Below are 25,338 nucleotides of genomic sequence, written 5' to 3'. Positions count from 1 at the left end.
CCGGTCTGCGATGTCAGATTGGCGGAGTTTAATATGCGCCAGTCCACTTGGTGCGCTTTCTCGAACCGCCCGGTCAGTCTTTTCCTCTGGCTGTCCGGTCGTGGAGGCCCATGTCGCCATGTCACCGCTTCCAAGAGTCAAGACTCAAAAGGGCCACATGCTTCGGATGATTAGGGTTACCAATGCCAGGGCAGGAGGCTGGGGGGCGAAAGCTCCCCTCTGAGTTTTTTTCTCCCTCTGTCCTTTGATCCTGAACTTTGCCCGAGTTCTGGATAATATGCCGAGTTGCTTACCTCCCGGTTTTGCCTCCTGGTGGACACCTGCAAGCGGATCGTGCCCTGATCTGCCTACCATATCTGACTTTTTTTTTTTTTTGGCTTTTCGGAATCAGCCTTCCATCCTTTTTTAAATACGGAGTCATATCGTTCCTCCGCCCCGGATAGGGGGACTAAAATTTTAGCGGAGGGGAAACGGTTCGCTTGGTTGTGTCGACTCCTATCATCTCTCTTGCAAGGCCGCTCTTCAGCTTCTGCTGTCACCTTTGGATTTTGTTTCTCTCTTTATCTCTATACAGTTCTTGAGAATATACGGAGTATATCCTTTGGCTCTGGTCCACAGAGTCTGTCGTGTCCGCGTGGATTTCCTGTCAATCATTTCACCAATTGCAGCGCCGGCGCCGGTATCAATAGAGGTCAATCGTTCAATCAATCAAGAAAACGATGCCAAAAAGAGGATTTTAACCTGATATCTGTTCTTTTCTTCATGACTCTGCTCTTGTAGCCAGGCTCAGCTTTTACTTCCTGACGTTGACATCCTTTATACTTGTGCTGGCCACCCTTTTGTCTCTCACTATTATGCATCGACAAGGTGAGTACGGGGTACACCAGGCTGATATTCACCCTCCAGGCTGATATTCACCCTCCAGGCTTTCGATTTTGTTGCTAACGTGAACTGGATTGCCCAGCCATCTGATCGCGCGTCTTTCATTCTGACATTGTGTGGCGAGCCTGAGATTGCTGTGGCTTTTTGCTCCTGATATCGACCATCTTGCAGGAATCTTCCCGTGACAACGCCCATTTTCACACACACACACACACACACACTCTCTCTCTCTCTCTCTCTGTCTTGACATACACCCATTCAAAAGAATATCGTGAAAGTTAGCCCGGTCTTCACCCTGCAAACACTCCTTGTTTACTCGTTCTTTGTCATTCATTTCTCCATCCTTTGACCATTCTACGCCCGCCTTTCCCCAGTCCTTTCCTTACCACTAAAAGCTACACGCTCCTTCAGCATCTCTCTCTGCTGCGACAATTGTGTGAACTCTTACACTCTCTTTGCCTCAGCTTGTCTGTTTGTTTGTCCACGTTCGCTTCGGCTACTTCGAAGACCCGGCGGGATTCTTCGCGACTCCTCCATTTGCAATGGATTCAGCGCCCCATGGCACCAACACGACATATATCTCCGATTACACAAGAGGGTTAACGGGCGTAAACGTTCGTTTCGACCACCTTCTTACCCAGATACTATGCGTCTCTATTGGAGGTGTTGCAGTGCTCGTCCTCTTCGCGAGGATAGCGCAGCTGGGTCACTCATACCTCCGCCGAGTTCTCTCCTCCGTCACTCCCCCGAGACAACAAAGATTCTGGGGAATAGAAGAATCACAGATATGGCCAAATATCAAGAAGCACATCTTATATGCTCCGTTGGGGAGGAAGAGACATAACCGAGAGTTCCAGCTATCCACGGCGGTCAACGTCGGGACGCTCCCTTCGCGGTTCCATACGATATTGCTCACTCTCTACATCGGAAGTCAGCTGGCCTACTGCATTATTCTTGACTACAGTGTGAACAAAAAAGCTGCGCTGGTTGCAGAAGTCAGAGGCAGAACCGGTAACCTAGCTGTGCTTAATATGATACCCTTGATCATCTTGTCAGGCAGAAATAACCCCTTGATTCCTCTTCTTCGCGTCAGTTTCGATACGTACAATCTTCTTCATCGATGGATCGGCCGCGTCGTTGCTTTGGAGGCTATCGCTCACACGCTTGCCTGGGCCATCAATGCGGTCGATGCAACTGGCTGGGACAGCATGTGGAGAGGTCTCAGGGAAGATTCATTCTATACGTGGGGCTTGGTGTCTACCGTGGCGCTCGCGTTTCTCTTCGTTCACTCGCCTTCTCCGCTGCGACATGCTTTCTACGAGACGTTTCTCCATCTTCATCAAGTCGGAGCCCTGGTGGCAATGCTTGGGCTCTATCTCCACCTGGATCTCGACAAGCTTCCCCAAGTACCTTGGATGCGCTTCATCATTGGTGTTTGGATACTTGACCGATGCGCCAGATTTATCCGCCTCATCTATCTCAACGTGTCGCGCCGCCGTGGTTTGACTAGAGTCGTCGCTAAAGCATTGCCGGGAGAAGCAACCCGAGTCACTTTCTTCCTGCCTAACAATGCCCGTATCGAACCCGGTAGCCACGTCTATGCCTACCTCCCGCGCATTTCTTACTGGATGTCTCACCCTTTTTCCGTGGCCTGGGTTGAGAAAGACGAGCGCTCCGATTCCGATTCCGACTCCGCCCTTTCTGAGAAAACATTAGCAAGCTCCTCAGCTGCTGACTTCAAATCCAGCCAGACCAAAGAATTTGACGAAGAGCTCAACGGCTCCAAATTTCGACCTACACGCGTCACTCTGATCATGGCCGCTCGCACCGGTATGACGCGCAAGCTTTATAACGCAGCACTCGCCTCGCCCAATCTCACCCTCGAAACCAGCGGCTTCATCGAAGGACCTTACAATTCTCGCCCTTCCTCCTCCTTTGGCAGCTACGGCACTGTCGTCCTATTCTCCGGCGGCGCCGGAATAACCCACCACCTCCTACAGGTCAAGCACCTGCTGGAAGCCGCCGAGGCAGGCACCGTGGCCACCCGAAAGATATACCTGGTGTGGGGCGTTCGCACGACGGAACATCTCTCCTGGGTCCGCGGGTTCATGGACTCGATCCTCCACCAGCCAAACAGAAGAGACATTCTGATCACGAAATTATTCATCAGCAAGCCCAAGAGCACCCGCGAAATTACTAGCCCCAGCACGACGTTGCAGATGTTTCCCGGTCGGTGCCGGCCCAATATCGTGCTTGATGAGGCTATGGAGTCGAGGGTTGGCGCCACTGTGGTGTCTGTCTGCGGACCAGGCTCGTTTGCGGATGAGGTGCGTGCCTCTGTGAGAGGGAGGATCGGAAAGGGTGTAGTGATTGACTTTGTTGAGGAGTCGTTTACCTGGTGATGTTTACCTTTCTCCTTATTCCCCTTTTTTATTTTTATTTTTATTTTTTTTTTATTTTTCTGCCATGTGTTCTCCCACTTTTTCTTCGCACAAGTGCATATATGGGCGTGGATTATTTTATTTCATTTTTTTCCCCTCCGGCCGCAAGTGGCGTTGTCTGGACATGCCTGCCATTCGCCTTGATCCTATCACATTTGTTACTCCCTCATCTCCGGCGGGCCAGTACATACTTTTTAATCCTTTCTATCCGGTCAGAGATACGGAAGGTGTTTAGCACATACATACCAAGTCCCAACATTTTAAGGGCAGAGATGTATTCAATAGATACAAGTGCATCAATACGTTTTACACACCATTCATTCTCAGAGTCTTAAAAAAGGAGCGGATTTAGTTTGCTATGTTCGTAACCTATCACTGATGTAGCAGGATTCGTAGGCAAAAAGGCATCACTATTCAAAGGAAATCTAACAAAGAGCTGTTGAGTGATTGAATGGGGTAAAAAAAAGGTAATCGACGATGAGAACAAAGGCAAGCATTTAGAACGGATTCATAGCTGTTTAAAAACGTGAGCATTGGACCTTGGAGAAACAAAAATGTACATACATGCATATCGGCGCATACATAATCTTATCAGAAATCAACTCTTGATATCATAAAGGGCTGAAACAGGGCATTACCCACGTCAGTTAGACAATCACTGGTATAAGAACTAAGGCTGCAAAACAAAGACAAAAAGAAAAAGGGCAATAATGTATCAAAACACAAATACAAAAGCATATTCATCAACTGAATCACATCCTGGAGAGATTCCCCGCTGTGCTGCTATGATGCGCTGGCGGTAAACTAAAATCGCTATCAAACAAAGCGTCATGTCCGCCGGGATAATACGTGCTGCTCATTCCCGGAGCGGCTCCGGTGGTCGTTGTCGTCGTCCTCGCCACGCCAATCGGCTCCGCAGCCGAGAAATCCCGATCCTGCATGGCGGGATGGAGCTGTCCATCGCGTCTAAAATCGTCAATGTCGCTGTGATGATTACTATTATTATTATCCTTATTATCGTAGAGATCGTGCGACTTGTCGTCAGCCGTGCTGAATTTGTCTGCGAACGGGTTTTCGACCTGGAATTCGCCGGGTCTGTACTGGTAGCTTTGTTGTTCGGGTGCATCTGAGATGTGCGAATGGGGCATCACGCTTGGTGGAGGCGCGGGATCCAGTGGGGACAAGTCGTCGCCTGGGGGCAGATAGGTCGTGGCCGCTTGCGTATTAGCAGTAGCTGTTTCCTGCCGAGCCGGATCGCGGTGGAATTTCTTCAGCGCCTTTCGGGGAATAGAGAGGATCGGAACGTGGGGTTTAGATGGACGGACGACGGTAGGTTCGCCCAGCGGCGAGACCGGTCTGTAATTCGACTGGGGCGCTTGGTCAAGCTGTGTCGTCTCCGGCTGCGTTGCTTTGAGATGTTTTCTCGCGTTTAGTTGTGCCCGCTGGTATTTCGACAGGGAGACGGAGAGTTTGTCGTTTGTCTCGATGAGTGTCATCATGGTCTCTTCGTCAGGCGAAGGATCCGTCGCCTCCATGTACGCCTGCATCGATCGAGACGCCCTTTGGCATCGATTGGCAAATTCCTTGAGCATGTCATTTTGGTAGAATTCGGATGGCGGTGTAGACTGCACCATCTGCAAGAGTAGCTTTGCAGATGTGGCCGCCTCCGAGACCCGCCCTGCGAGCTCTTCTGGCGTGGGCAGCTTCTTTTCTCTGCGATCGCTGGAGAAGAAATCCTGGCGGTATCCGGGATACATGCCTTGGTTGGGTCTTTGGAGCTGAAGGCGGACAGACCCGATGTTAGAACCAAAATCCCCCCCAGCTCGGACAGAGCACAAACGATCTCACTAACCGGATGAATACCAAACTGCTTCACGAATTTGTCCTTTTCCTTACTCCACATGCTGTTCAACTCCGTAAGATTGGTATCGCTCGCCTTCGTGGTTGCCAGGAACTCCAGGGTCTCCCTCAGAATCTGCTGCACGCTGACATCCTGCCCGTCTCTCAGCAGGATCTTCAGCGACGAAACGAAGCGGGAATCGATGTTGCGCGTGAAGGTAGGTCCGGGATTATCGGCCAATATTCGAATTAGCATGATCGCATTGTACTGGCGCTGTTCGTGCGGCGAGTTCGGTTTTGACAAGTACTTGTGGAGCCGGTTCGCAGCGGCTTTGGCGGCGGAGGGGCTCGATTCGGCCGCTTCGACGATGGTGGGAAGATGGAGGTATTCATCGCCCTGGGTGCACGGGGGAAATTCAGGTTAGAACCGGTGCACGCGAGTATTAGAGAGAATATCTTCGTGGGCGCCTACAGCATTGTGCATAGTGCCAGAGTCGCAGAAGGCCGTCTTTCGCCGGCAGTCAGTCAGCCTGGGTTCACGAGCGGGCGCTTACACCAACGCTGGACAAACTCACGAGTGCTTTTATGATCGTATCCTCGAGGGAGTCTTGAGAATGTGATGCGCCATTAGACCTATGGAACGTGGTACCTGATCCAGGTTAGTATGAGCAAGAAATAAATGCCTGGCAAACATTCATGATGGACTTTTGGCGTGGAGACAGATGAATAGCGATAACTCACTTGTCCGCTTAATGGTCCCAACCAGGCGCTTCATTCTCGCTTTGTGCTTGACGGTTCGCAATAATTCGGGGGAGGGGAGGTTTGTATGGTAATTGATGCCGCCAGACGAAGAGTGCACAGCGTTTGAAAAAACAAAAAAAAAAAAAAAAAAGAAAAGAAAAACCAGACAATCGATCAGCAAAGAAATGAGCGAAAGTGAGAACAGCGACAAAAGCGAGCTCGCCGAACGAGAGGCAGCGAGGATAACTAACTAGTTAACTAACTATGTGACTTGGGGACGAGTTGGTTCGTTGCAAGCCAAGGAGTGATTGACACCCAGCCGGCCCCCAAGTCGAACTGCTTCTCCCATGCAGCCAACCGATGGTTAACTATCATGTACGCGCTGACCACGCCGGCATTCCCCAGCGTGAACCAGCTTTTGGTGAAGCTTACTCCGGCGTCACTCTTTTTTCCCGCTCCTTTTCGTTAACTAGTTAGGTCTAACATTGACGTATTTCCCTGATCCCAATGGCCACCGGGCAGAGGACGCGTGGCCGCTCTCGTCACGGCACCCGCGGCCAAAGAGTGGCCAGATAAATCAATTCAACGGCGCGGTCGACGCGCATTCTCCTGGAGTCTGGTGCGCGACTTGAATACATAACTAACTACCTTAACTAGTTAACTAATTATTAGCACGATGTGGTCTCAGCCACTGTTGCACCGCTGGGATTCCAACGGTTCGAGTACGGAGTACCTCACCACATAACTACATAGGAGAGTTACCTAGTTATGTACAAGAGTACGTGCGATGGAAACAAGCGGGGATTTGGGCCAGATAACCCTGTGGGGAATAATAACCATGGATCTTAAGCTCCAGATTCCAAACTGAGTGGCGGTTTTCACGAACCCCATTCTCCGCGGTTTGCAACCCATAAATTTGTCTGTAGGTTAGGAAATCGAGTATTGGCATCACTTTCGCGGCCCGTTCCAGAGATCCGAGCCCAAATCCATAGACGAGAAGATTTTGTTTTCAGAGACTAGTAGGGGAAAAAGGGGCCTACTTGCAAACGGGGGCAAGGAATTCAGACCCATGGACCTGGCAAATCAATAGACGCCGAGTAAAACTTATCAAGCCTCAGCATCTTTCTCTTCAGGACGAGCTACCCTCCCGGTAAATCTCCCTGTTCCGCCAGGCTTCCATCCATCCTCTTCAACAAGCCGCCGGAGTCCGTCGCCTGCAGGCCAGCCAAACATGAAATTATATCCCATCGCCAGCGTATACTCTTCACGCTCGTCAATCGACTGGATAATGCTTCCAAGAAGGTTATCTCCGTCGTACACCTGCTTGGTAAAAGGTGCATACACGGGCGCGTTGGACACGTCAACATCGCGCACGGCCTCCCGAAGCCACTTCTCCGTCTCCGAGCGTCTCAGATCGTTGCTCTTTTCATCCACGACGAGATTGGTCTGGTTGTAAAACGGGCCCAGCAAAACATATCCACAAGAAACAAAATCCATCCGACGAAGGTTGTCAAGAGGCTTGCGTTTTGGCAGCTTTAGATCCGAAAACTGCGAGGATGCGGGCAGGTTTGGGTCGGTAAGCGGGAGGTACGGCCCGAACTGTGCCAGAATCGAGATCCAGATGCCAGACGGGACCCGACGGTTATACTTCCTCCACGCTGGGTACGTTCCATGGCCGCACCGAATCAACGCGTGATCCTTGCGGCCAGGAGTCGAAGCCAAAGAGCACGAATCAAAAACTAAGTTCTCCAAACGGCTCCTCTTCGAATGGGTCAAGAATTGAATCAACGCGGAGGGTGCAAACCAACAGTTCTCGAATGTGAGTGATTTTACGTGTTTAAACCAGATGACCGAGTTTCTTGCTTTCCCCATGGCCGAAGTCGCTGGTTCCCGCATGATTGGAGCCGGGAGAATGTTTCGGTTGCGGACGAGGGCGCCGTGAGCATGCTCGCCTCCTCCGATATAACCCAACGTCAAGGACTCGATATTCGACAGTGGCAATATCTGTTCCTGAAGTATCTGGTAGAACTCAGAACGAGCCTCACTTGGTAGTATTTGCTGTAGACTCGTTCGATCCTCATCGAACTTCCTCCAGTCTGCATAGACAAGGATGCTGAGTGACTTCAAGCCACGGAAGCAGGCAAAAAACTCCAAGTTGTTCAAATTGTGTAATAACCCGGAGGAGATGCCAGAGAACGTAAGTGTATGCACATTCTGGAAGACCTGGCCGTTATCAATGACCGCCAGGAAGAATGAAGAGAAGAATCTTTGGATCACCGATGAGGTTTCAGCTAGGAGCTCGATTTGCGATTGATGACGACATGTTTCACAAAATCGTGAGCCATCAGTGCCATACCATGTAGTTACTGCAGAGTACATTAGACAGATCCAAAGATTCGTAAACATTTATAATGGAAAACGTTTCTCAGTATTCTAAATTTTGGTGTGCAAATGAAAGTTAGACATATTACTTACCTGCTCTCTCACCACAGGCTGCGGACAACACATATGGACCAGGAGCAACCCTTGTACCAGACCGGACAATATCATTTGGCAACAAATACTGGTGGGGAGACAGATGCAAATGCCTTTTTCGAAAGACCACTGGAGGCTGTAGAAATATGGGCTGGAAACGATTGAATACGGGAGGTGACACCCAACCCAGTCCGGTGTTGAAACTAAGTGCCAATTCCTTCATCGCTGTTAAGTGGGAAAAGGCCTTTACCATCCGCCAGCGCCGACATACGAGCAGCTCCGTGTCTCTGAGCCGTTGATAAAACACCCGGTCGCGATCTAGTCGGTCATGTTCACCCGAACCGAAGAGCTTTGGGCAGATAGGATTGGCGGGAAGGGGAGGCAGCAATAAAGTGGCTATCGTGGCAACGACGATTTATGAACACCGCTAATAAGCCCTAAAATCAACGAAAAGCAGGGGGAAATATCTCATACCTTCATCAATGTCCAGAGTAATCCCAAACTTTGTGATATTAGCCCCAACTCTTTCAAAAACGCCCACATCGTCCTCTTTCTGTGTGTTTGCCACATAGAAGTCGGGCGATAATGAAACCGACACCTTGTAGAAGAAGAGATAATCAAGCTTCAATGCAAACTCGCGATTCACTAGCCGAAGCCGAGCGAGATCAGCCTTGGTCAAGTATTGACTGATCAGAAAGAACACGTCGGTTGGGACGCGACTCGGTGGCCAGGATTTATCGGGTTTGAAGTTAACTGTAAGATGAGGACCATAAATGCGGCGTGTAGACAGGAAGGAATCCCTTCGAACAAGATATGGAAGCATGGTGGTGTCATCCAAATCAGCAGGCATTTTGAAGAAAGAGAGAAAAAAAAAAAAAAAAAAAAAAAAAAAAGAGAGGAAGACGAAAAGCTGAGCTTGTCTGATTTTTGCAATGATTTTGTCGGGTGGTCAAGAATGTTTAACAGATGCGATGAATGAGAAGGCAGAGCAGGAGTTTAAGGCATGTCAGGACAGACTCAGCACGTAGGTGCTGGAAGAAGATAGACCGTGAGCTGAGCTCCTGTTTGAGTGAAGGCTCCTTTTCCAAAATGCTGAAAGGATGGAGGTGAATGACACTGCTTGAGCAAAAAAGAAAGCAAGTTTTAAATCCATGGAGGCAATATTTATAGGGGAGGTCACGAATACTTTCGATACGGCACTTGATGTAATCGGAGCAACACATTCAGCTCAGTGCCGTATGGACGTTTCGTGATAACAAACGCAAAGAGGACTGTTGCCGTGAGGAACACCTTTGCATAGGCAAATTCCAGGCATTTTCAGGACCCCTTCCCGGCCCTCTTCCCCAATTCAAGGCAAAGTGGATGTTTGAATGCCCTGCACACTGGGGGGAATTTATAGTTGGGGCTGTTTAGAATGAAGCTGCCGGCACCTGCCCAGGATGAAGGTGGTGATGTGAATATCCCACTGAGCATGAACAGGCATCCTTCCTCTAAGATATTATCCTTTTAGAACAAAGATAGGGTGCCAGGACATGCAAGCTAGAAGGCGTAATGGTACAAAAGAAAAAGGCCCTTTTAGCCATAAAGAGAGGAGGAAGCACACACAGCGTAACAGAGCTCTCTGGATGTCCAGGATGGCTTTCACCAAGACCAGCATCCGAGGCCGCAGACATCAGGTCTTGCTCTGCTCTGTCGCACACTCCACAGACTGTCTGGCGCCGGCGATGAAGTGCAGCGAGCAGACGATGTCGTCGTCCGCTCCCGCCAGGAGACCTGGTCACGTGAACTATACCGTTGCGCCAAGGGGCTCGACCGCGCTCTAGTCCCGATCTGGCTAGAGATATCGCCGATGCCAAGCCAGATTATCTTATCAAGATCTGTTCCGCGCCAATCAGCGGCAAGGGCGCTGCCGTCGCCGCCGCCGAGATCAGCGGGCGCAGCAGCAAATCCCATCAGTCCGATGCGCTAGCCCGACACTCGCCAGTTCACACCAAAACACGCCGTCTCTTCGTACTCGCACACTGGTCAATGGCGGACGACAGACGTCCTTCGCACGCGCATGTGGTGCCTCCGTACCACCTCCACCCTCGCACCGACATGGCCGCACCTCCCTCGCCTCCACGCCACCTGTCCGATTCGCTCCCACCACATCCTCCTCCTCCTCCTCCACCGCTCGGTACAAGCACCGGCATTGAAGCGATTCCCTACTCCTATCCAGCCATGATGAACAACTCGTCCGACGAAGAAGGCCGCCCTCCCCGCTACACACGAGAAAATGACCCTTTCCAACTCTCTTCCAAGCTCAAGAGCGACGCCGAGATCGACTCTATCCCGGCAAACACGGCTCGACGACGCAAGTTTCCAAAGCCAAATGGCACCAAATCCTCTGCAAAACAGCTCCAGGGATTTTACAGGTCCCAGAACGCTAATATCGAGCGACTGCTAAAACCGGTCGATGAGCACGTTCGACTCGCCCGCGAACTCAACACGCAGAACCAATTGCGTTACAGGATCGCCGTTTACGGCAGCTTCGCCGCAAATGTGGTGTTGTCCATCCTCCAGCTGTACGGCGCCATCGCGTCTGGGTCCCTGTCGCTCTTCACCACCATGGCAGACTCGGTGTTCGATCCACTCTCCAACCTGACCTTGCTCCTGTGCCACAAAGCCGTAAAGCGGGTCGACGCACGCAAGTTCCCGGCCGGAAAGGCCCGTATTGAGACCGCCGGAAACATATGCTTCTGCTTTCTGATGATGGCCGTGTCGCTCATCCTGATCGCCTTCTCGATTCGAGACTTGGTTGACGGAAGCGAGGAGGAGACTTTACGATTCAGTCTCCCGCCCGTCATCGCAGTCAGCATCGCTTTTGCCACGAAATTCCTCCTATTCCTGTACTGCTGGGCGCTTAGAAACCAGTACTCCCAAGTCAGAATTTTATGGGAAGATCACCGAAATGACCTGTTAATCAACGGCTTTGGTATCCTGACTTCCGTCGGAGGAAGTAAGCTGCGATGGTGGATCGACCCCATGGGCGCCTTGATCCTCTCGGTCCTGATCTCCGCCCTGTGGTCGAAAACCGCATACTCCGAATTTCAACTGATCATCGGCGTTACGGCAGATACCGAAATGCAACAACTAATCACGTATATCTGTAAGCACCCGATCAACTGGCCTCGATTCGCCTTTTGATTTTGCTGAGCTAACTTTGCCCGTTCTAAAAAGCAATGACCCACTCACCTCTGATTAATGCCATCGACACCGTTCGTGCCTATACCTCCGGACCCCGTCTTCTCGTGGAAGTCGACATCGTGATGGACCCGGAGGCATCCCTCCGAGCAACGCATGACGTAGCGGAAGAACTCCAGTTCAAACTCGAGAGTCTCCCGGACGTGGAGCGCGCACATGTTCACGTCGATTATGAGACGACCCACAAACCGGAGCATTTCTTGAAGAAGGAGCTGTAAAGCGCAGATTATATATCCCTAACACTGTGCGGAGTCGTGAATGGGGTCGGGCGGGGTGTTTGTATGGGGCAAAGTCACGACGAGTTGGCGAATTATATAACAAAGTCCAAATTAGTTACCTATATTCCTTTTTTTCTCTTTTTTCCCCTTTTGGCCCCAGCCCGGATCACAGTGGAGGTCGTCATTGCATGTGCAAAGAAACGGAGTACGGAGTTCTGGATTGCTTTACAGAAAAATGTACAGGACAACAGCATGCTACTTGTATAGGATATACCCGATTCGCTTGCTAAGAAAACTCCGGATTATCATGTCTCTTCCAGCTTTTGATAAGACCCTGCTACATATTGCCAGCTGCTGAGCTTTCTGCCAAGCGGAGCAAAGGGCTAGTTGGGCCGGTTTTCTTCTTCAGCGACTGCTCCAGAACGAAGCCATTCCGCTCAAGCAAAGCCGACATCCTGATTTTCCGGCATCACTCCACTCCCAAAGACCAAATCCTTCTTACTCTCCCTATCCCAAATCACCACCCCATCACTCTTCCTCCTGAAGTACAGGATCCTATGCTGTGGAATAAATTCCTCGTCGGTCTGCTCCGTCTTCCAATTATCTAGCGGAATCTCCAGACTTCCTAGGAACCGGTCATCATACCCCACCACAAAATCACCCGAATCGATGTTCGGATCCCAGCGAAGACGGCTGAGGATGTCTGCTGCTGGCCGCAGTTTTGCACCTGGAACGCCCGTGGCTGCTGCTTTTGACGAGCCGGACTTGCGAGCCGCTCGCTCTGCGGCGACGGCAGCAGCTACTTCATCGGCCTGGATGTCAATATTTTCCTCTTCTTCGTCTTCCGAGTCGGATAGCTCTTCGGTGGGAATACATTCTCCCCAGTCTCGCCCATCGAGCTTAAGAGCGCCAAGCTCAGACTGTTTGACGTGGGTGACATCTAGCCAAGCCGTCGTAGGGTCGAAATATTTTGTTTCCTCTTGGATTTGGGTTTTGAATTTCTCTAAAACCCTCGTCATCAGGTCCAGGCTTTGTTTCCGCTCTTCCTTGGTCATAGCTTCAGTTCTTTCGGTCTCTCTTTTCGTAAGGCCGATCAAATAGCACCCTTGGTATTCTGAATCATCGCTCATGGCATCCTTTGAAGAAAATCTCGCGGGCCATATTCTCGCATAAATGCTTGGTAGCTTCCGATCAATATCTAATCGCGGAGATTAGCGAAAGTGCCCATAGGTATATCATAGATCTACTCACCATTTAAAAGGCGGACACATCTTGATTCAAGCCAACCCAAAAGCATCTTCCCTTTAGCCAGAGAGATCCCCCAGTATTGGACATGAATCTTAATATAGCTGCTATAGGCCGTTAAAAACTCCTCTGAAGGCTCCAATGTTGACACCGTGCTGTTAAGAAGTTTCGACCAAGTCATGTCTGGATCTGACATTAATTGCGCCATTCGTCGTAGCTCCTCGACTATTGTCCTAGCAGAACCTGCAGTTGCCCTCGCTACGTTGATGAGCGGAACATTGATTGTGAGAATAACCATCGGCTCGTTGGCATACCGACGATAGCGTGGCGTACTTTCAAAAAAGAAAGGGTCGAACACGGTTTCATGCTCCCAATCAAAGTCCGCGTAATATTGAAAGAACCTGTAAATCATATCCGTCGAGGTTACTCTTACTTCACCACAGAACAGTTTGAAAACTCTAGAAAGCATCATAGTAATATGAATTCCGCCAAGGTAGCCAAATCTGGAAAGGTAGACACCACGATGTTTTGCCCATGCTGTTATGAAACGATGAGCTTTTCGGAATGCTGCCAGGTCTGGAATGCTGCGCCGAATATAATCGAGATCTCTGAATGCTTGAAGTTTCGTCAACGCCTGATATGATAAGTCAAATATCGGATCGTCTGGTGGCGATAGAGATATTCTCTGCCATCTGCAGACAGGGATTAGTCTATGATCAAGAAGAAGAAAGGCCCGGATAGTGCACAGGGAAAGCCTACCCTTCAACAACCCTGGCGGCAGGGCAGTACTGCAGATCACACTTGATCCCGTTCACCTCAAGCTCTATCATAGTTCCTGTGGCGGCTTTCACTTTTCGCAAGATCCTGATACCTGAATCAGCGGCCCTTCGTAGTCGCTGCTCCGCAATAGCAAAGAAGATTTTAGAGCTAATCGGTCCAATAGATAGGCAATCGACGTCGGAGGATGGGCTCCAGACACCCAGGCCATAGGAACCGACGGGGACGAGGACCATGGCAATGTCTGGCTCATTGTCACTATGACCATTCTCCTCGACTCGAGCCGCGGAGCCATGGATTATGACATTCCGAAGAAGATCCAGAACGGCGGTTCTTTTGCTAATGTCTTCCTTCGTCGGCACCATCGAGTGTTCCCGCAGGCACAAGTCTAAGTCATGTTTATCAGAAAGATTAGCCGGCGTCGCTAGCGAACTTGGGATCAATATATCAGCGGTAGTATCGGCTATTTGTGATTCAGCGAGCACTTTGAACGTAGCTCTGACTCCCCAGTGATCACTACCGAATCTGGTTTCAGCAGTTTCGTCCTCAATGCTGCAATGGTAAGGGATATCCATATCTTCGTCAGGAAAACCGAACATATTAAACTCAGTAACCCTAAGATTCCCATGTCTGTCCGTAAGGATCCTATCGTAGCGCTGTGGACGACCCTCCAAACCTGCTGAAGCGGCAGCAAGTGGATTCTGTTTTGGGTCAAACGTTGCCCCTTCCTCACCCTCAGATATATCTTCGATGGGTCTTTGGATCCGGACTTTTGCAGACAGAAGATCCTTGGCTCCAGCACGAGCAATGACCCATGCGTCCTGGAATCGATATTCAGAGAGTAGTGATTCCAGGCGTGGCAGAACTTTTGCCTTTTCGGGTGAGAGCAGTCTTTCATCTATTGCCTTTTGGATTGTGATAGCGGATGTCGGGATGTTAATGTCTCCGGCAATTAAGCAAGGATTTTTTGGGTAGTTCTGGTCCAGAAATTTATAGAGGCTCCGTATCTGAGATTCTTTAGAAGAGACTCTAGAGTCAGCCAGGCCAGATGTCAGATGAACCGCAGCGATGATGAGAGGTAAGAATTCCGAATTTTCGCTTCGTTTCCCAACATCATTCACTTTAAGAACGATAGCACTTTTGTAACGTTCTCCGAAAGTGACATTTTCCCAGGTGAATTTGAAGCGGCTCAGAACTACGACATTCCGCTGCAAAGGCAAGGGTCCACATCCTTCCTGGTGCGGTGGCCCATGTGTAGCAAACGTATAGTGGTTTCGAATCTCATCTAGAGTGAGCAAATGAGACAGGAAATCATCACAGACTTCTTGCAGGACTAGAACATCTGCCAGAGCTGATTGCGAAAGGATGTTGCGAACCAAGGCAGGGTACCTTTCCCTGGGAGGCGGATAGGGGAGTTCAACGAGAACGTTATAGCTCGAAATCGCGACGATATCTGGATTCGGCTCTCTGGTGGCATCTTCATCAACGGCTTTGGCACAGGGTCTCCAAAAGTGACTGTCCAGTGGAAACTGGTACGTTGTCATTTCCTCACCAACGAGGGCTTCAGGGCCGCTCAATTTTCCAAAAACCGTTTCCGAATTATACCACGATTCTTCGTCACATGGATTACCGATATCGTTAATCATAACACGCCCAGATAGGTCAATCGTACCCCAAACCCGCATCCTGGTGAATTTGGAGCCTTTACATCTCGCATTTTCACGAATGAGAACAACCAGCCGTTCAACTTTCCATTCGATCGCTGAAAGTAGCTGTGATTTAGATAGCAGTGAGTCTCGGGAATGGTCGTTATGTGCTTTGGTCTGACCGACGGTAAGATGGGGATTGTATTCCGCGGTATCATCCTGCCCCAACGCTTCAAGAATGACGTTTCGGAGATGCTGCAGAGTTGCTCCATCGCCAAGTGAACGTGGTACCAAATGGACGAGGTTGCCTTTCCCTGGAGCGATATAATCCGCTTTGTCCAAACGTATGCTGATATCAGGAGGACCGGAGTTTTCATTCCAGGCCTTCAACTTCGCTCCAATGAGTGCAGTTGCTTCCAGGAGAGACTCGCCAGCAACAAACGGATAAAGAAGATTGACATGAGGCGGCCATCGCCCATACGTCTGGTCGTAGAAAGACCGGAGACGGTCAATTTCGCCACATAGACCCTCAGGAGGGACAATGCATAAAGCGGTTTGCTTGAAACGGAGGGATAGACTTTTAGAAGATGAAAGCTGATCGGAAGAAGACGCCATATTTCACGACGCCCGTGACTTTAGACAGAACAATGGGATTCCAAAGAGAATAAACTAAAAGGGGTATATATAAACTAGAAATGAAGAAGAAGAAGAAGAAGAAGAAGAAGGAAAGCAACTCTCAACTAACGCCTCTACTGGCGGAGGAAATGGCTACGGGATGGCTCTGGGGGGGAGGTCGGGGGATGGTGGTGGTCTCCATGCAATTTGCAGGAATACTTGGGCGTTATATATTTAGTCGATAAATGCGTTCAAAAAAGCGATGGAACTATGTTCCAACCGTGCTCAGGATCATCGACCTCGTCATCGGCTGGCGTACAGCCACTACTCCATGCAGTGACGCATTCTCTGTAGATGTAAAGGACCTCTGACAGCGAACTCGCCAGAGAAATCCACAGCAAGCACCAATTGAGCCTTTCTTTAAGGATGAGTCAAGCCCTTTGGACGAATTGCTACGTTAGCGCGGCTTGTTACGACCTGGAGTGGTCTGCGATGTTCAGCGTCCCCGGTTTGCATGAGGATGGAAGGACCTTCTGCCTGGTAGAACACACACAACAGGCGAATCAGAGAGACACCGGGGTGGACAGCGTAATTTTTGGGGTTCAAAGGGGATCTCGATGTGAGTCAGATCTTGAGCTGTCCGCAGCCAACAAAAGTTGCGAATCGACGCTGCGCCAGAGAGTCCGCCGTGAGTCATCGCCACGCCCAAGCGCGGAAATTCACCTTTTCCGACTGGAGCAACTGGAACCTTAGCTAACATGGAAAGGTTCTGCACTACGAAGTTATAGTTGGCCGTCAACACTCTCTCTGCAGGCCCTTGCTTGAGACACCGCCAACTGTGAGGAGTGCATTAAGATTGTATTTATCAGGCTTCAGCCCTCCGCCAACAGGGTGCTGATGTGTGGCTGGGTCAGTTGGAAGGAATTCAACTAACAAGCATGGCAGGATGAGATGAGCTGCTCAACAGGAAGAAAGCGAAGATAGGAGGCGCAGGAAAGAGGATGAAGCTAGCTATGCGGCCGAAAGTACACAAATTTATCTATTTATTTTCTCCCCTTCACGCAAGTCCCTGATGCCAAATCCCGCAATGACCTAGCTTGTTACTTCTCATCAATCTGTGCCCGATACACATAAGTGTCAATATCGATCTCAGCACCCCCGTACGCTCCGAACTTCGGGTCAGAACGTCCAGGGAAGGTGATCGCTGGGTACTTGATCTTCTGGCTCTTGCCGAGCTTCTGAGCCTTGCCGTTCCAGGAGAACTGAACCCAGCCAGGAGACCCGGTGCGCATGACGATATCGGCGCGGTATTTTGTGTTGGTTTTGGCAGTAGTCTCCCAGAGAACCTCGCGCGGGACGCCCCACGCGGGTTGGTATTGAAGCTGGAGTTTATCTTTGGAGATCTTCAAGGCGAGCGGGACGTTCGCGCCGCCGTCCGTTGGGTTATTTGTCAAATATTCCTTCCTAGAGAGGGGAGAGAGAGAAAAAAAAAACGTAAAGATCTGTCAGCTTTGCTTCTGGTTAGGTAGAGGTTGGAGATTTATCACTGACATCTGCCAAACCATGAGACTCTGCTGCACTTGTCCTAGCGAGAATTCGTATCGAATGGTATATGTCTTGTTTTTCTTCGTTACTTTATTGAGCGCATGGTATTCGGCTCGGATATTCCCCTTTTTGCGATGGAAGTGGGCGCAGGCGACGCCCTTGGGATCCTTTCCTTTCTTGATGTACAAGTCCGGTCGGTGTTCAAGCACCCTCTCTCCGCGCTTGGCCTCCAGGTTAAGATAGCCCATCACGCTGGGATCATCGCCTCGTGCAGCTTGATAATCCACAACCAGCTTACTGAGAGCCGGAGAGATGGCTAGGAAGAGGAGCGGGAGTATGCGCATTGTGAAACAATGGATGCTATAAACGGAGGATTATGACTTGAGGAGATTGTTTGGGACACAAAAAGGGATGGGAAACTTCGAAGCTCTCATCTAAGGCTGATCTGCAGGTCGACGAGAATTCCGCCATCTTATATACTTTCACACGCGGAACACGAGCGGCCTGGATTTTGATTATCATGTGGTCGTGAAATCCTGCGACCCCATTTAGGATAGTAGCGTAACGTTGCAGGAGACAGTTGTTTTGGGTTCGCTCCGCAACTTAACCAGTAGTATGATCAGAGCAGCCAAATTTCCGGCGGGGGAAACGGAATTTGAGTTAATTAAACAGGCGGGAAGGCAATCCTTCGCTGAGCTTATCATCAAACGATTTTCCAGGGTCTCACCAAGCAGATGGTAAAAGAAGGTTGGTTGCCAGAAAGCTATGATCCGCCCGGCTGTTCGTTTCAACAACCATGTACTTGGCCCAGACCCTGGTGGACGAGTTGACTAGACTAGAAACGGAGTGCTTGAGCGACATTGCCAGTGGACCCTCTGGTCGAAGTCTTCAACTTTCTCCCATGAGGCCCGCAAACGAAGAAGCTAGCGGAAGGGCATCGCCGGATTGATTTCTTCGAGTCTTCTCATTGCGACCGAGCTCCCAAACAGCAGGCCAAGCGCCCTGTAACTAGTTAGTCTTACATTATGGCCATAGTCCACTTGCAAAAAAAAGGCCCCAAGTGTGCTTTATGTGCCATTGGATATCCCCAACCCCGCCTCGCGATGGTGATGATTGCCCCTGGTGATGCTCCAATCTCAGAGCTAGCAACCGTGTTTTCGGCCAGCTGAAAAACTAAATCACCTCCAGTCGCTATATATCCACTACACAAAACGTTTTGAACAGTGGAATTGGGTGAGGAACTAGCAGGCGTTCGTCGGGGGCCAAAGGATTGCGCCGCGGAAATTCGCTTGGAGAGCCGAGCAGCAACCCGACAAGGGGAGGATAGGGCGGAGAGCATCAAGCTGCGTCCAATCTTTCGCAGCGACTGTAACTAACACGCAGATAGTTCGTAGCTGTACCCTTTGTTCTCTGGGACAGGAGAAGTCCATTTGTCCCAACAGAGACGAGCTAGTTAAACAGGAATACCTGGTTTAGGATCGGGGGAGCCCCGTTGTGAGCTTCCGTGCTCGATATTTCGATTCCATCCGACAGACACCCTTGTCCCGGCTTGCCCCTCGCGAAGCAACGGTGCATACGCCCGTACCACTGCGCAATGACTGTCGAGAAGATCCCCAGTTCCTTGCTGCATGGTTCTATAAATACTCACTTCTTCTGCGCGTAACACTCAGCTCGAAGTAACCCTGCCTACCAACTAAGCAAGCCTCAAGACTCGACTAGCAGGTAATATGTAAAGCACTTGATGACTCCCGGCTCTATCTACAGACACATATATCCACACCAGTTCCTCGCATCACACCTGAGTAAGTGGGGCCTACCACCAGTTACTCTACAGCGCGATGCCTAGTCAACGCAGAACGGAGGAGCTGCGAAAATTGCGTCAACTGCTTTGATTACGCGACTCTAACACCTCCCCCCTCTAGCGAACTAATTGGCTATAGAAAAAAAATGATGAATTGAAGAAACAACTGCAAGTCTCGAAGGCACCAACAAGCAGCAAAGCAAAACCACCGAAACGTACACAGACAGCAATCATGGACCAAACGGGAAACAGAGCTCAAGGCAGATGAAAATGGTGGATTTTGCAGAAGGAGAGGGGAAAAAATGGGGTGGGGGGAAATAATATCGTTATTCGTGAGAAAATTCTGTGAAATTTTGTTGTTGATGTTAGTTGTTTTTCGTCTTTTTCGCCATTTCTCTTCGAAGTCGTGTTTGTGTGTGCGCTCTCACCCCGGCTAAGGCCAAATTATTATTCGATTAAGTGCGGTGAGTCGAGAATCCCGCTGCTCGGAAGAAAAGAAAAAAAAAAAAAAAAAAAAAGAAAAGAAAAAGGAGGAAAAGGGCAAAATGGTACAAATGCCAATGGCGATCATGAAGCGAAGCTCAATCGGGTCTATGTGGTGAATCTCCATGAATGAGAATGCCAAAGCAACATTAATCGAGCGCGAACAAAAGGGAAAAAAAAAAAAAATAAAAATTTCAAGATGATAACAGGCCATGCAATGCTGAAACGGATGGAAGGGGGAAGAAAAGAAGAAAGGAACAGAAGTTGTTGGAGCAGAGACTTCTCAAGACTCAAGTTACCGCTCAATTGGTTTGGATTCTCTTTTTTTTTGCTTGATTGAAGATGGTCGCTTATTTTTTGGCTTTCCTGGACGTCTCTCCCAGAATCTGATCGAAGCTCAAGTTTGGGTTGTGGCTCACGGGCCGAGACGGGGGATCGACAGGCACCACGCCGGCGGGGAGCGGCAACGCTTCTAGGCCCATGTGGATGGAGGATCTGTTTCCGGCTCTCGTGAACCCTGGATTTGGCAGCGGAAGCGAAAACATGGGCGGTGTGACGGTTCCTGGAGTGATGAGCGGAGTGGGCTGCTTGTCGGAAACCGACTCGGGAGCGGATAAGGCAGGGGGACCAGCGGTGGGGTGTTGGTAAGGGGATACCGGAGTAATTGGACTCGCTGGTGCACGTTCGGGCATCACCGTTGTGAGCAGCTCTTGCTGATCTGCCCATTTGGTCGCGACTTGCCAGCAATGGCTGCGTCTGTAAACGCCTTCGACGCCGTTTGCGACGACGTCTGAGGGGAGGTTGACGAGACCCGAACCGCCAGCAACGCCAAACCAGCTGCGGGCTGTTTTGGCATCATCCCTGCACCATGGGGGGTTGCCACGAGGCGGAACACATAGGAAATATTCAACTCCTTCGCAGAATCGGATGTTTTGAGCGTCGACAACGAGCATGGGGAGAGACTGGAGCACCGCATACATGAACAGCCATTGGCCACAGCGATTGTCCGATAGCTCGTCCGTACTCTTGCCGCTGCCAGCTCGGCGCTCAAACTGCGTGAAGCTCTCCAAGAAAGGCGTTGGTTTCATGCTCTTGCGATTATACGAGCCAAGCAGAATCTCATTAACCTCGCCACTAGCAAGCTTCTTAGCTCTCTCTTTCGGCTCCTTCTTTGGATCAAGTCGCCGCTTGATAGTCCGAATGGTGGGCTGGAGTGGAATGTCGAACGGGATCGGTGGTGCCACGGGAGGGGTGCTTCTGTCAAACTCGCTCATAACCAGCCTCAACGCTCGGGCGGTGGATTGCTGGACATCGGCGCTATCGGCTTCAACGTCTGTGACAGTCATGTCGAGCGATCGCGTCGTTAATGATGTTCTATCAACCAGAATGTCATAGAGATCCGCAAAGTCCTGGTATAGCTCCCGCAGAACCAATCGGTTGAGACCACTTGCTTCAAATTGGTTCTTCTTTGAGTTTGCCTTCGGCGGCCAGGACCCAAATCTCGTTCGATAATACGACATGACGTGTTTCCTGAATGCAAGGCACGCATTCTTCCAGTTTTTGAATCGGATGACCTTTGCTTCGTTCATGACAGTGGAATTTGCAAACCCGGAGAATAACTGAGGGAAATCAAAATCATCTAGTTTCTCCCGGACAACTTTCAAGCGGTTTTGGAGATCAAGATAACCTCTCTCTAGTCGCTTCTGACTGGCGCCTGAGATGAGGTCGAATTTCAAGGTTTCGGCCAGTTTAATTTCGTCGAAGTTGCCAACTCCGTGAATGAACCCTTCGTGATAAAGTGGCTGGAAACGCATCTTTTCTGCGATTACGATGGCCTGGATGGTTCTCTCGGGACTCTTTCTGACGTCAAACAAGCACAACTCCTCGCAGTAGCTAGCGAAGCTTGAGTGCGCCGTTTCTCCGAATGTTGAGCCGTCCAAATTAGAGAACGCAAATCTATCGAGAAGGCCCGCCACTTCCATAAAAATCGAAAAGATTGTCGGGCACCGTGGCGTCGCGATCAGAGACTGTCCAACGAGAAATGCAAAGGTATTTCGGAACAGGACCAGCATATCCACATCGTCGTCGTGCAAGATCGGGCGGTTGTTTGATACATCACTGTTCAGAGGAACAGGCAGATAAAGGTGGAGTTCCTGGGTGCTCTCCTCGAGGAGATAATCCCTTGATCTTCTCCCGTCCGAGTCACCTTCTTGGGATACGTCGAGGGGGCCTAGTTGGGGTGAAACGGGGGGCGACACCGGAACGGAGAGACGTAGCTTGGGAGGACACTCTGGGACAGACATGGTACGAGAAGCAGGATCTGAACCACGTGCCATCACTGTCAACGCTGGCGAGGCGGAGAATAGGGACGAATGGATCTTGAATGACGGTGGGCGATTGGTGTTTTTAGGAAACAGGTATACGTAAGTGTCACCTTGCTCGTCCCAGAGCTCTGGAATCTAAACGACGAAAAAAAAAAAAAAGGTCAGAAAAAACAAAACAAAGCAAGGCATAACGGTCGAGCAGGGGGATCAAAAGTTAGACTTACCCTTTCACCGGCTACCAGCTTGTCTACGTCATAAGGCATCTCATGATGGGTTCCTGCAATCCACGCTCTCATCATGGGCCTGCTGTCGGTAACCACCTCTGAGCCTCTTCCCGATCGACCGGGAACCCAACTCCTCCCTTTTGAAGGTCTGGACTCAGTGTTGAGGTTTGACGGGCGTGTTCCGGTTCCAGACCTAGGACGACCAAGCCCTGGGATACTCCCACCCCAGCTCTGACGACGTCTGTGGTTCTCGTTGGAGGACGATTCCGCGGCTACATCCGAGTTGACGACGGCCAGGGAGGGCGGAGGCATCAGTAGGGAGTCCCTGTGAGGGTCTGCGACTGGGAGAGGAGCAGAGACATTTCTTGGCGCGGGTATAACGGTCTGGCTGTCTTGAAAGTTCTGTACAGAGGCAGCGTGTCGAATAGTGCGCTGGGACGATGCTGAGGCATGGTCGACCGATTTTGCAGACTGAGAGGAGAGCGAGCCGCTGGCGGCGTGTGTTCGTGCTTGGTGTTTGTCTTGCTTAGGCTCCTTTGACGATCCGAGGGAAAAGAGCGACGAGAGCCGTTTGGCCGATTTTCCGGGTGCACCCAGCATCATGACCAAAGTTGCTCTCTCTCTAACTCTTTGGGGTTTCTAGAAAAGTAGAAAGATAGAGTGGTTGGCTGTCAGAAAGTGTGACATGCGGAAAGAGAGAAGATCGCTGCCTGTGCTGCGTGCTTCCTTTTTGCCTTCGTCTGGTGAACTATGCAAGTTGGGAGTACGGAGTACGTAAATGTTTGAGATTTCGGAAAAGGGGTTTTTCTTTTTTTTTTTTTTTTTTTCTTTTTGGGAGATGATTGAGTTCGCGGGCAGCCTGTTCCTTGGAAGCCAGCAGCCTGAAAGAGAGCCCCCGCCAACCCTGAACTGCCAACGAGGCGGCCTTATCCGTCAATCGAAAAACGTGCTCGGCTGCGGCTCAATTTCGTTGTCGGTGGGCGACCCGGCGAATTGGATACCCACGCTCTCGAAACTCAGCAAATCCTCCTCCACACCCTGGTCCTGGCTCGTATCTCCAAGCCTCCCCAAACGGCCCGTCTGCTCGTGTCCTGCCCGTGTGAAACGACGCTATTGAATACTTGCTTTGCTTCAGAATGTGGCTATGAGGAAAAAAAGGAACGAAAGCACAAAAGACAAGCTGCTTCTTGCGGTGGATCTCAAACCGCAGAAGCCCACGCTAGTTGGGTCAAAGTGGGACGGCAAAGGGAAGATCGGCAACCGAGACAAAATAAAAAAATTAATTCCAAAAAATAAAAGCGAAGAAACAACTGTTTGTTGTGGACCATATTTTACGGCCCTAGTTATGATTCGATGACAAATGCGGCGTAACGACAAGACGTGACGGCACGACAGCCAGCCGTGAGAGACTGCGATGGCGTGAGGGCGACAGGTTTCCACGCCTGGACTGTGATGATGATGATGATGATGATGATGATGATGCGGGAGCAGTTATTTTACATCTGTAGGAGTGCCTTTCATTACGGGGTCAGGAGCCTGGAACATGAGAATGCGTGAACCAGCACGCCACAGGGTTAATAAAATATTAATACTTGAAGCAACTGCACATCCAACTGTGGAAGGGTTCTTTTCCTTCGCGCTGAGATCCTGGAACCAACAGGCCAGATAGTGAATAATATAACCACCAGGAGCATTTTACGGAACATTTTTCTATTTACTCTTCCCTCCCGAGCATTGCTTCCACTGTTGGGCAATGATGCTCAATTCTTAAGGCTGATCGGTGCTATATTTAGAAGGGTTGCCCCCTAATTCGACAGGGATCGGAATGCCAACAGGACTTCGCACCCAATTCCGTGCTCCCTACGGAGTACACCCTCTAAATAGCGTCGAGAGAAGAGCGACGGAAACAAAGGTCATAACAGAGAAAAGGAGATGCTTCAGGTGCCCTTAGGCCGACTTTTTTTTATCCCTGCGACTTATGCCTCTGAGCTGTCAATTGCTCGTTGCTGCCGTGGCTGAAGTTGGGCGAAGCAAGTTTAAATAATCAGCTAGCATGGATTGTCCAGGCACTGACCCCTTCTTATCCCTGAAAACATAGGCCGCTTTGCATCATATTCCGTCCACCTCGCGGCTTTCCACGCGGAAAACACACATCTTACTGGTTATCTGGATTTATGCAGTACATAATAACGGATCAAGCGGCTAGACCATATCTAATATGTATTGCATTGTACGGAGTACGGAGTATGCTAAGAGGAGACCGTTTTGGGAGGGGAGTGTGAAATGGGAGCTTCTATGGCGGGTACGGAGTATGGAGGAGGCTCAAAAATATCAACAATAACAATGACATAACAGGCCCTGCTTCGGCGATCGACTTTGTTATTCTTATCCAGATCAACATCGATACCTGAGGTTGAGATGCAGATGATCGTTTTACGTAACCTCCAACAAGAAGCTGATGGCGTTAAGGAGGTCACACTTGCTCAATCAAATATGTTGGGATAATGGAACTCTCTCACCCCCCGGCGGAGGTGATTTGGCCTTTTGGCGTATTCGGTGGTCTACTAAAATAAAGACACCGGGGGGGGAATTTGGTTCTTGCGCACCTAGCACCAATCCCATGGCGGCTTAGGCCAACAGGACCAGCTGGGCCACACGACGCTTTTGGCGCTTTCGCGCGCACTTACCGATGAAGCCCATGCCTCAGCCGACGTGATCAATCACTTCTTCTCCGTCATCAAACCCCGGAAATCCAAAGAACAGGGTACCCGATAAAATCACTCATTTTGAATGCCGCGCAAAGTATTTGAGCAGTGTGCCCTGTTTACCTACTATTTTA

At 50.2% G+C, this 25,338-nt stretch overlaps 8 protein-coding genes across 8 annotated transcripts; 3 read left to right on the top strand and 5 right to left on the bottom strand.

Moving 5' to 3' along the window:
* Nucleotides 1–33: 33 nt before the first annotated feature.
* On the top strand, nt 34–3,719 carry D8B26_002771 (uncharacterized protein; the record flags this gene model as incomplete). The annotated part of the gene is made up of 3 exons (XM_003068901.2): nt 34–72; nt 1,524–3,209; nt 3,711–3,719. The coding sequence occupies 3 exons, from the start codon at nt 34–36 to the stop codon at nt 3,717–3,719; spliced, it is 1,734 nt and encodes a 577-aa protein (XP_003068947.2).
* Nucleotides 3,720–3,771: 52 nt separating this feature from the next.
* Nucleotides 3,772–6,344, bottom strand: D8B26_002770 (uncharacterized protein). Its single transcript, XM_066123944.1, has 5 exons — nt 5,904–6,344; nt 5,738–5,811; nt 5,635–5,670; nt 5,176–5,559; nt 3,772–5,101 (listed from the first exon to the last, which is right to left on the bottom strand). The coding sequence occupies exons 1-5, from the start codon at nt 5,935–5,937 to the stop codon at nt 4,076–4,078; spliced, it is 1,554 nt and encodes a 517-aa protein (XP_065980019.1). The 5' UTR covers nt 5,938–6,344; the 3' UTR covers nt 3,772–4,075.
* A 259-nt stretch (nt 6,345–6,603) lies between these two features.
* Nucleotides 6,604–9,228, bottom strand: D8B26_002769 (uncharacterized protein; the record flags this gene model as incomplete). The annotated part of the gene is made up of 3 exons (XM_003068903.2): nt 6,604–8,269; nt 8,379–8,774; nt 8,853–9,228. The coding sequence occupies 3 exons, from the start codon at nt 9,226–9,228 to the stop codon at nt 7,011–7,013; spliced, it is 2,031 nt and encodes a 676-aa protein (XP_003068949.2). The 3' UTR covers nt 6,604–7,010.
* Nucleotides 9,229–10,397: 1,169 nt separating this feature from the next.
* On the top strand, nt 10,398–11,839 carry D8B26_002768 (uncharacterized protein; the record flags this gene model as incomplete). The annotated part of the gene is made up of 2 exons (XM_003068904.2): nt 10,398–11,526; nt 11,598–11,839. Exons 1-2 carry the CDS (start codon nt 10,407–10,409, stop codon nt 11,837–11,839), a joined length of 1,362 nt encoding a protein of 453 aa, XP_003068950.1. The 5' UTR covers nt 10,398–10,406.
* D8B26_002767 (uncharacterized protein) lies at nt 11,598–16,273 on the bottom strand. Its single transcript, XM_003068905.2, has 3 exons — nt 13,844–16,273; nt 13,091–13,776; nt 11,598–13,037 (listed from the first exon to the last, which is right to left on the bottom strand). Exons 1-3 carry the CDS (start codon nt 16,120–16,122, stop codon nt 12,277–12,279), a joined length of 3,726 nt encoding a protein of 1,241 aa, XP_003068951.2. The 5' UTR covers nt 16,123–16,273; the 3' UTR covers nt 11,598–12,276.
* A 721-nt stretch (nt 16,274–16,994) lies between these two features.
* On the bottom strand, nt 16,995–18,023 carry D8B26_002766 (uncharacterized protein). The gene is made up of 2 exons (XM_003068906.2): nt 17,674–18,023; nt 16,995–17,586 (listed from the first exon to the last, which is right to left on the bottom strand). Exons 1-2 carry the CDS (start codon nt 18,009–18,011, stop codon nt 17,223–17,225), a joined length of 702 nt encoding a protein of 233 aa, XP_003068952.1. The 5' UTR covers nt 18,012–18,023; the 3' UTR covers nt 16,995–17,222.
* Nucleotides 18,024–20,301: 2,278 nt separating this feature from the next.
* Nucleotides 20,302–23,116, bottom strand: D8B26_002765 (uncharacterized protein; the record flags this gene model as incomplete). The annotated part of the gene is made up of 2 exons (XM_003068907.2): nt 22,500–23,116; nt 20,302–22,410 (listed from the first exon to the last, which is right to left on the bottom strand). The coding sequence occupies exons 1-2, from the start codon at nt 23,100–23,102 to the stop codon at nt 20,302–20,304; spliced, it is 2,712 nt and encodes a 903-aa protein (XP_003068953.2). The 5' UTR covers nt 23,103–23,116.
* A 161-nt stretch (nt 23,117–23,277) lies between these two features.
* D8B26_002764 (uncharacterized protein) lies at nt 23,278–23,616 on the top strand (the record flags this gene model as incomplete). The annotated part of the gene is made up of 1 exon (XM_066123943.1): nt 23,278–23,616. The coding sequence occupies one exon, from the start codon at nt 23,278–23,280 to the stop codon at nt 23,614–23,616; it is 339 nt and encodes a 112-aa protein (XP_065980018.1).
* Nucleotides 23,617–25,338: the final 1,722 nt, after the last annotated feature.

This window comes from Coccidioides posadasii, chromosome 2 (assembly GCF_018416015.2).
Source record: "Coccidioides posadasii str. Silveira chromosome 2, complete sequence".
Lineage (NCBI taxonomy): Eukaryota > Fungi > Ascomycota > Eurotiomycetes > Onygenales > Onygenaceae > Coccidioides > Coccidioides posadasii.
Note: the sequence above shows the minus strand (reverse complement) of the source record. Positions and strands in the feature narration are given on the sequence as shown.

Excerpts from the sequence above, each read along its gene's own strand:
- D8B26_002766 (XM_003068906.2), bottom strand. The coding sequence starts at position 18,011 with ATGCGCATACTCCCGCTCCTCTTCCTAGCCATCTCTCCGGCTCTCAGT. Across the intron at positions 17,587-17,673 it reads AGTCTCATGGTTTGGCAGAT|GAAGGAATATTTGACAAATA; the intron begins GTCAGTGATAAA and ends TCCCCTCTCTAG.
- D8B26_002770 (XM_066123944.1), bottom strand. The coding sequence starts at position 5,937 with ATGAAGCGCCTGGTTGGGACCATTAAGCGGACAA. Across the intron at positions 5,671-5,737 it reads ATACGATCATAAAAGCACTC|ACGGCCTTCTGCGACTCTGG; the intron begins GTGAGTTTGTCC and ends TGCCGGCGAAAG. Across the intron at positions 5,102-5,175 it reads AGCAGTTTGGTATTCATCCG|CTCCAAAGACCCAACCAAGG; the intron begins GTTAGTGAGATC and ends GTCCGCCTTCAG.
- D8B26_002767 (XM_003068905.2), bottom strand. The coding sequence starts at position 16,122 with ATGGCGTCTTCTTCCGATCAGCTTTCATCTTCTAAAAGTCTATCCCTC. Across the intron at positions 13,777-13,843 it reads GCCGCCAGGGTTGTTGAAGG|ATGGCAGAGAATATCTCTAT; the intron begins GTAGGCTTTCCC and ends CCCTGTCTGCAG. Across the intron at positions 13,038-13,090 it reads ATGTGTCCGCCTTTTAAATG|ATATTGATCGGAAGCTACCA; the intron begins GTGAGTAGATCT and ends CTCCGCGATTAG.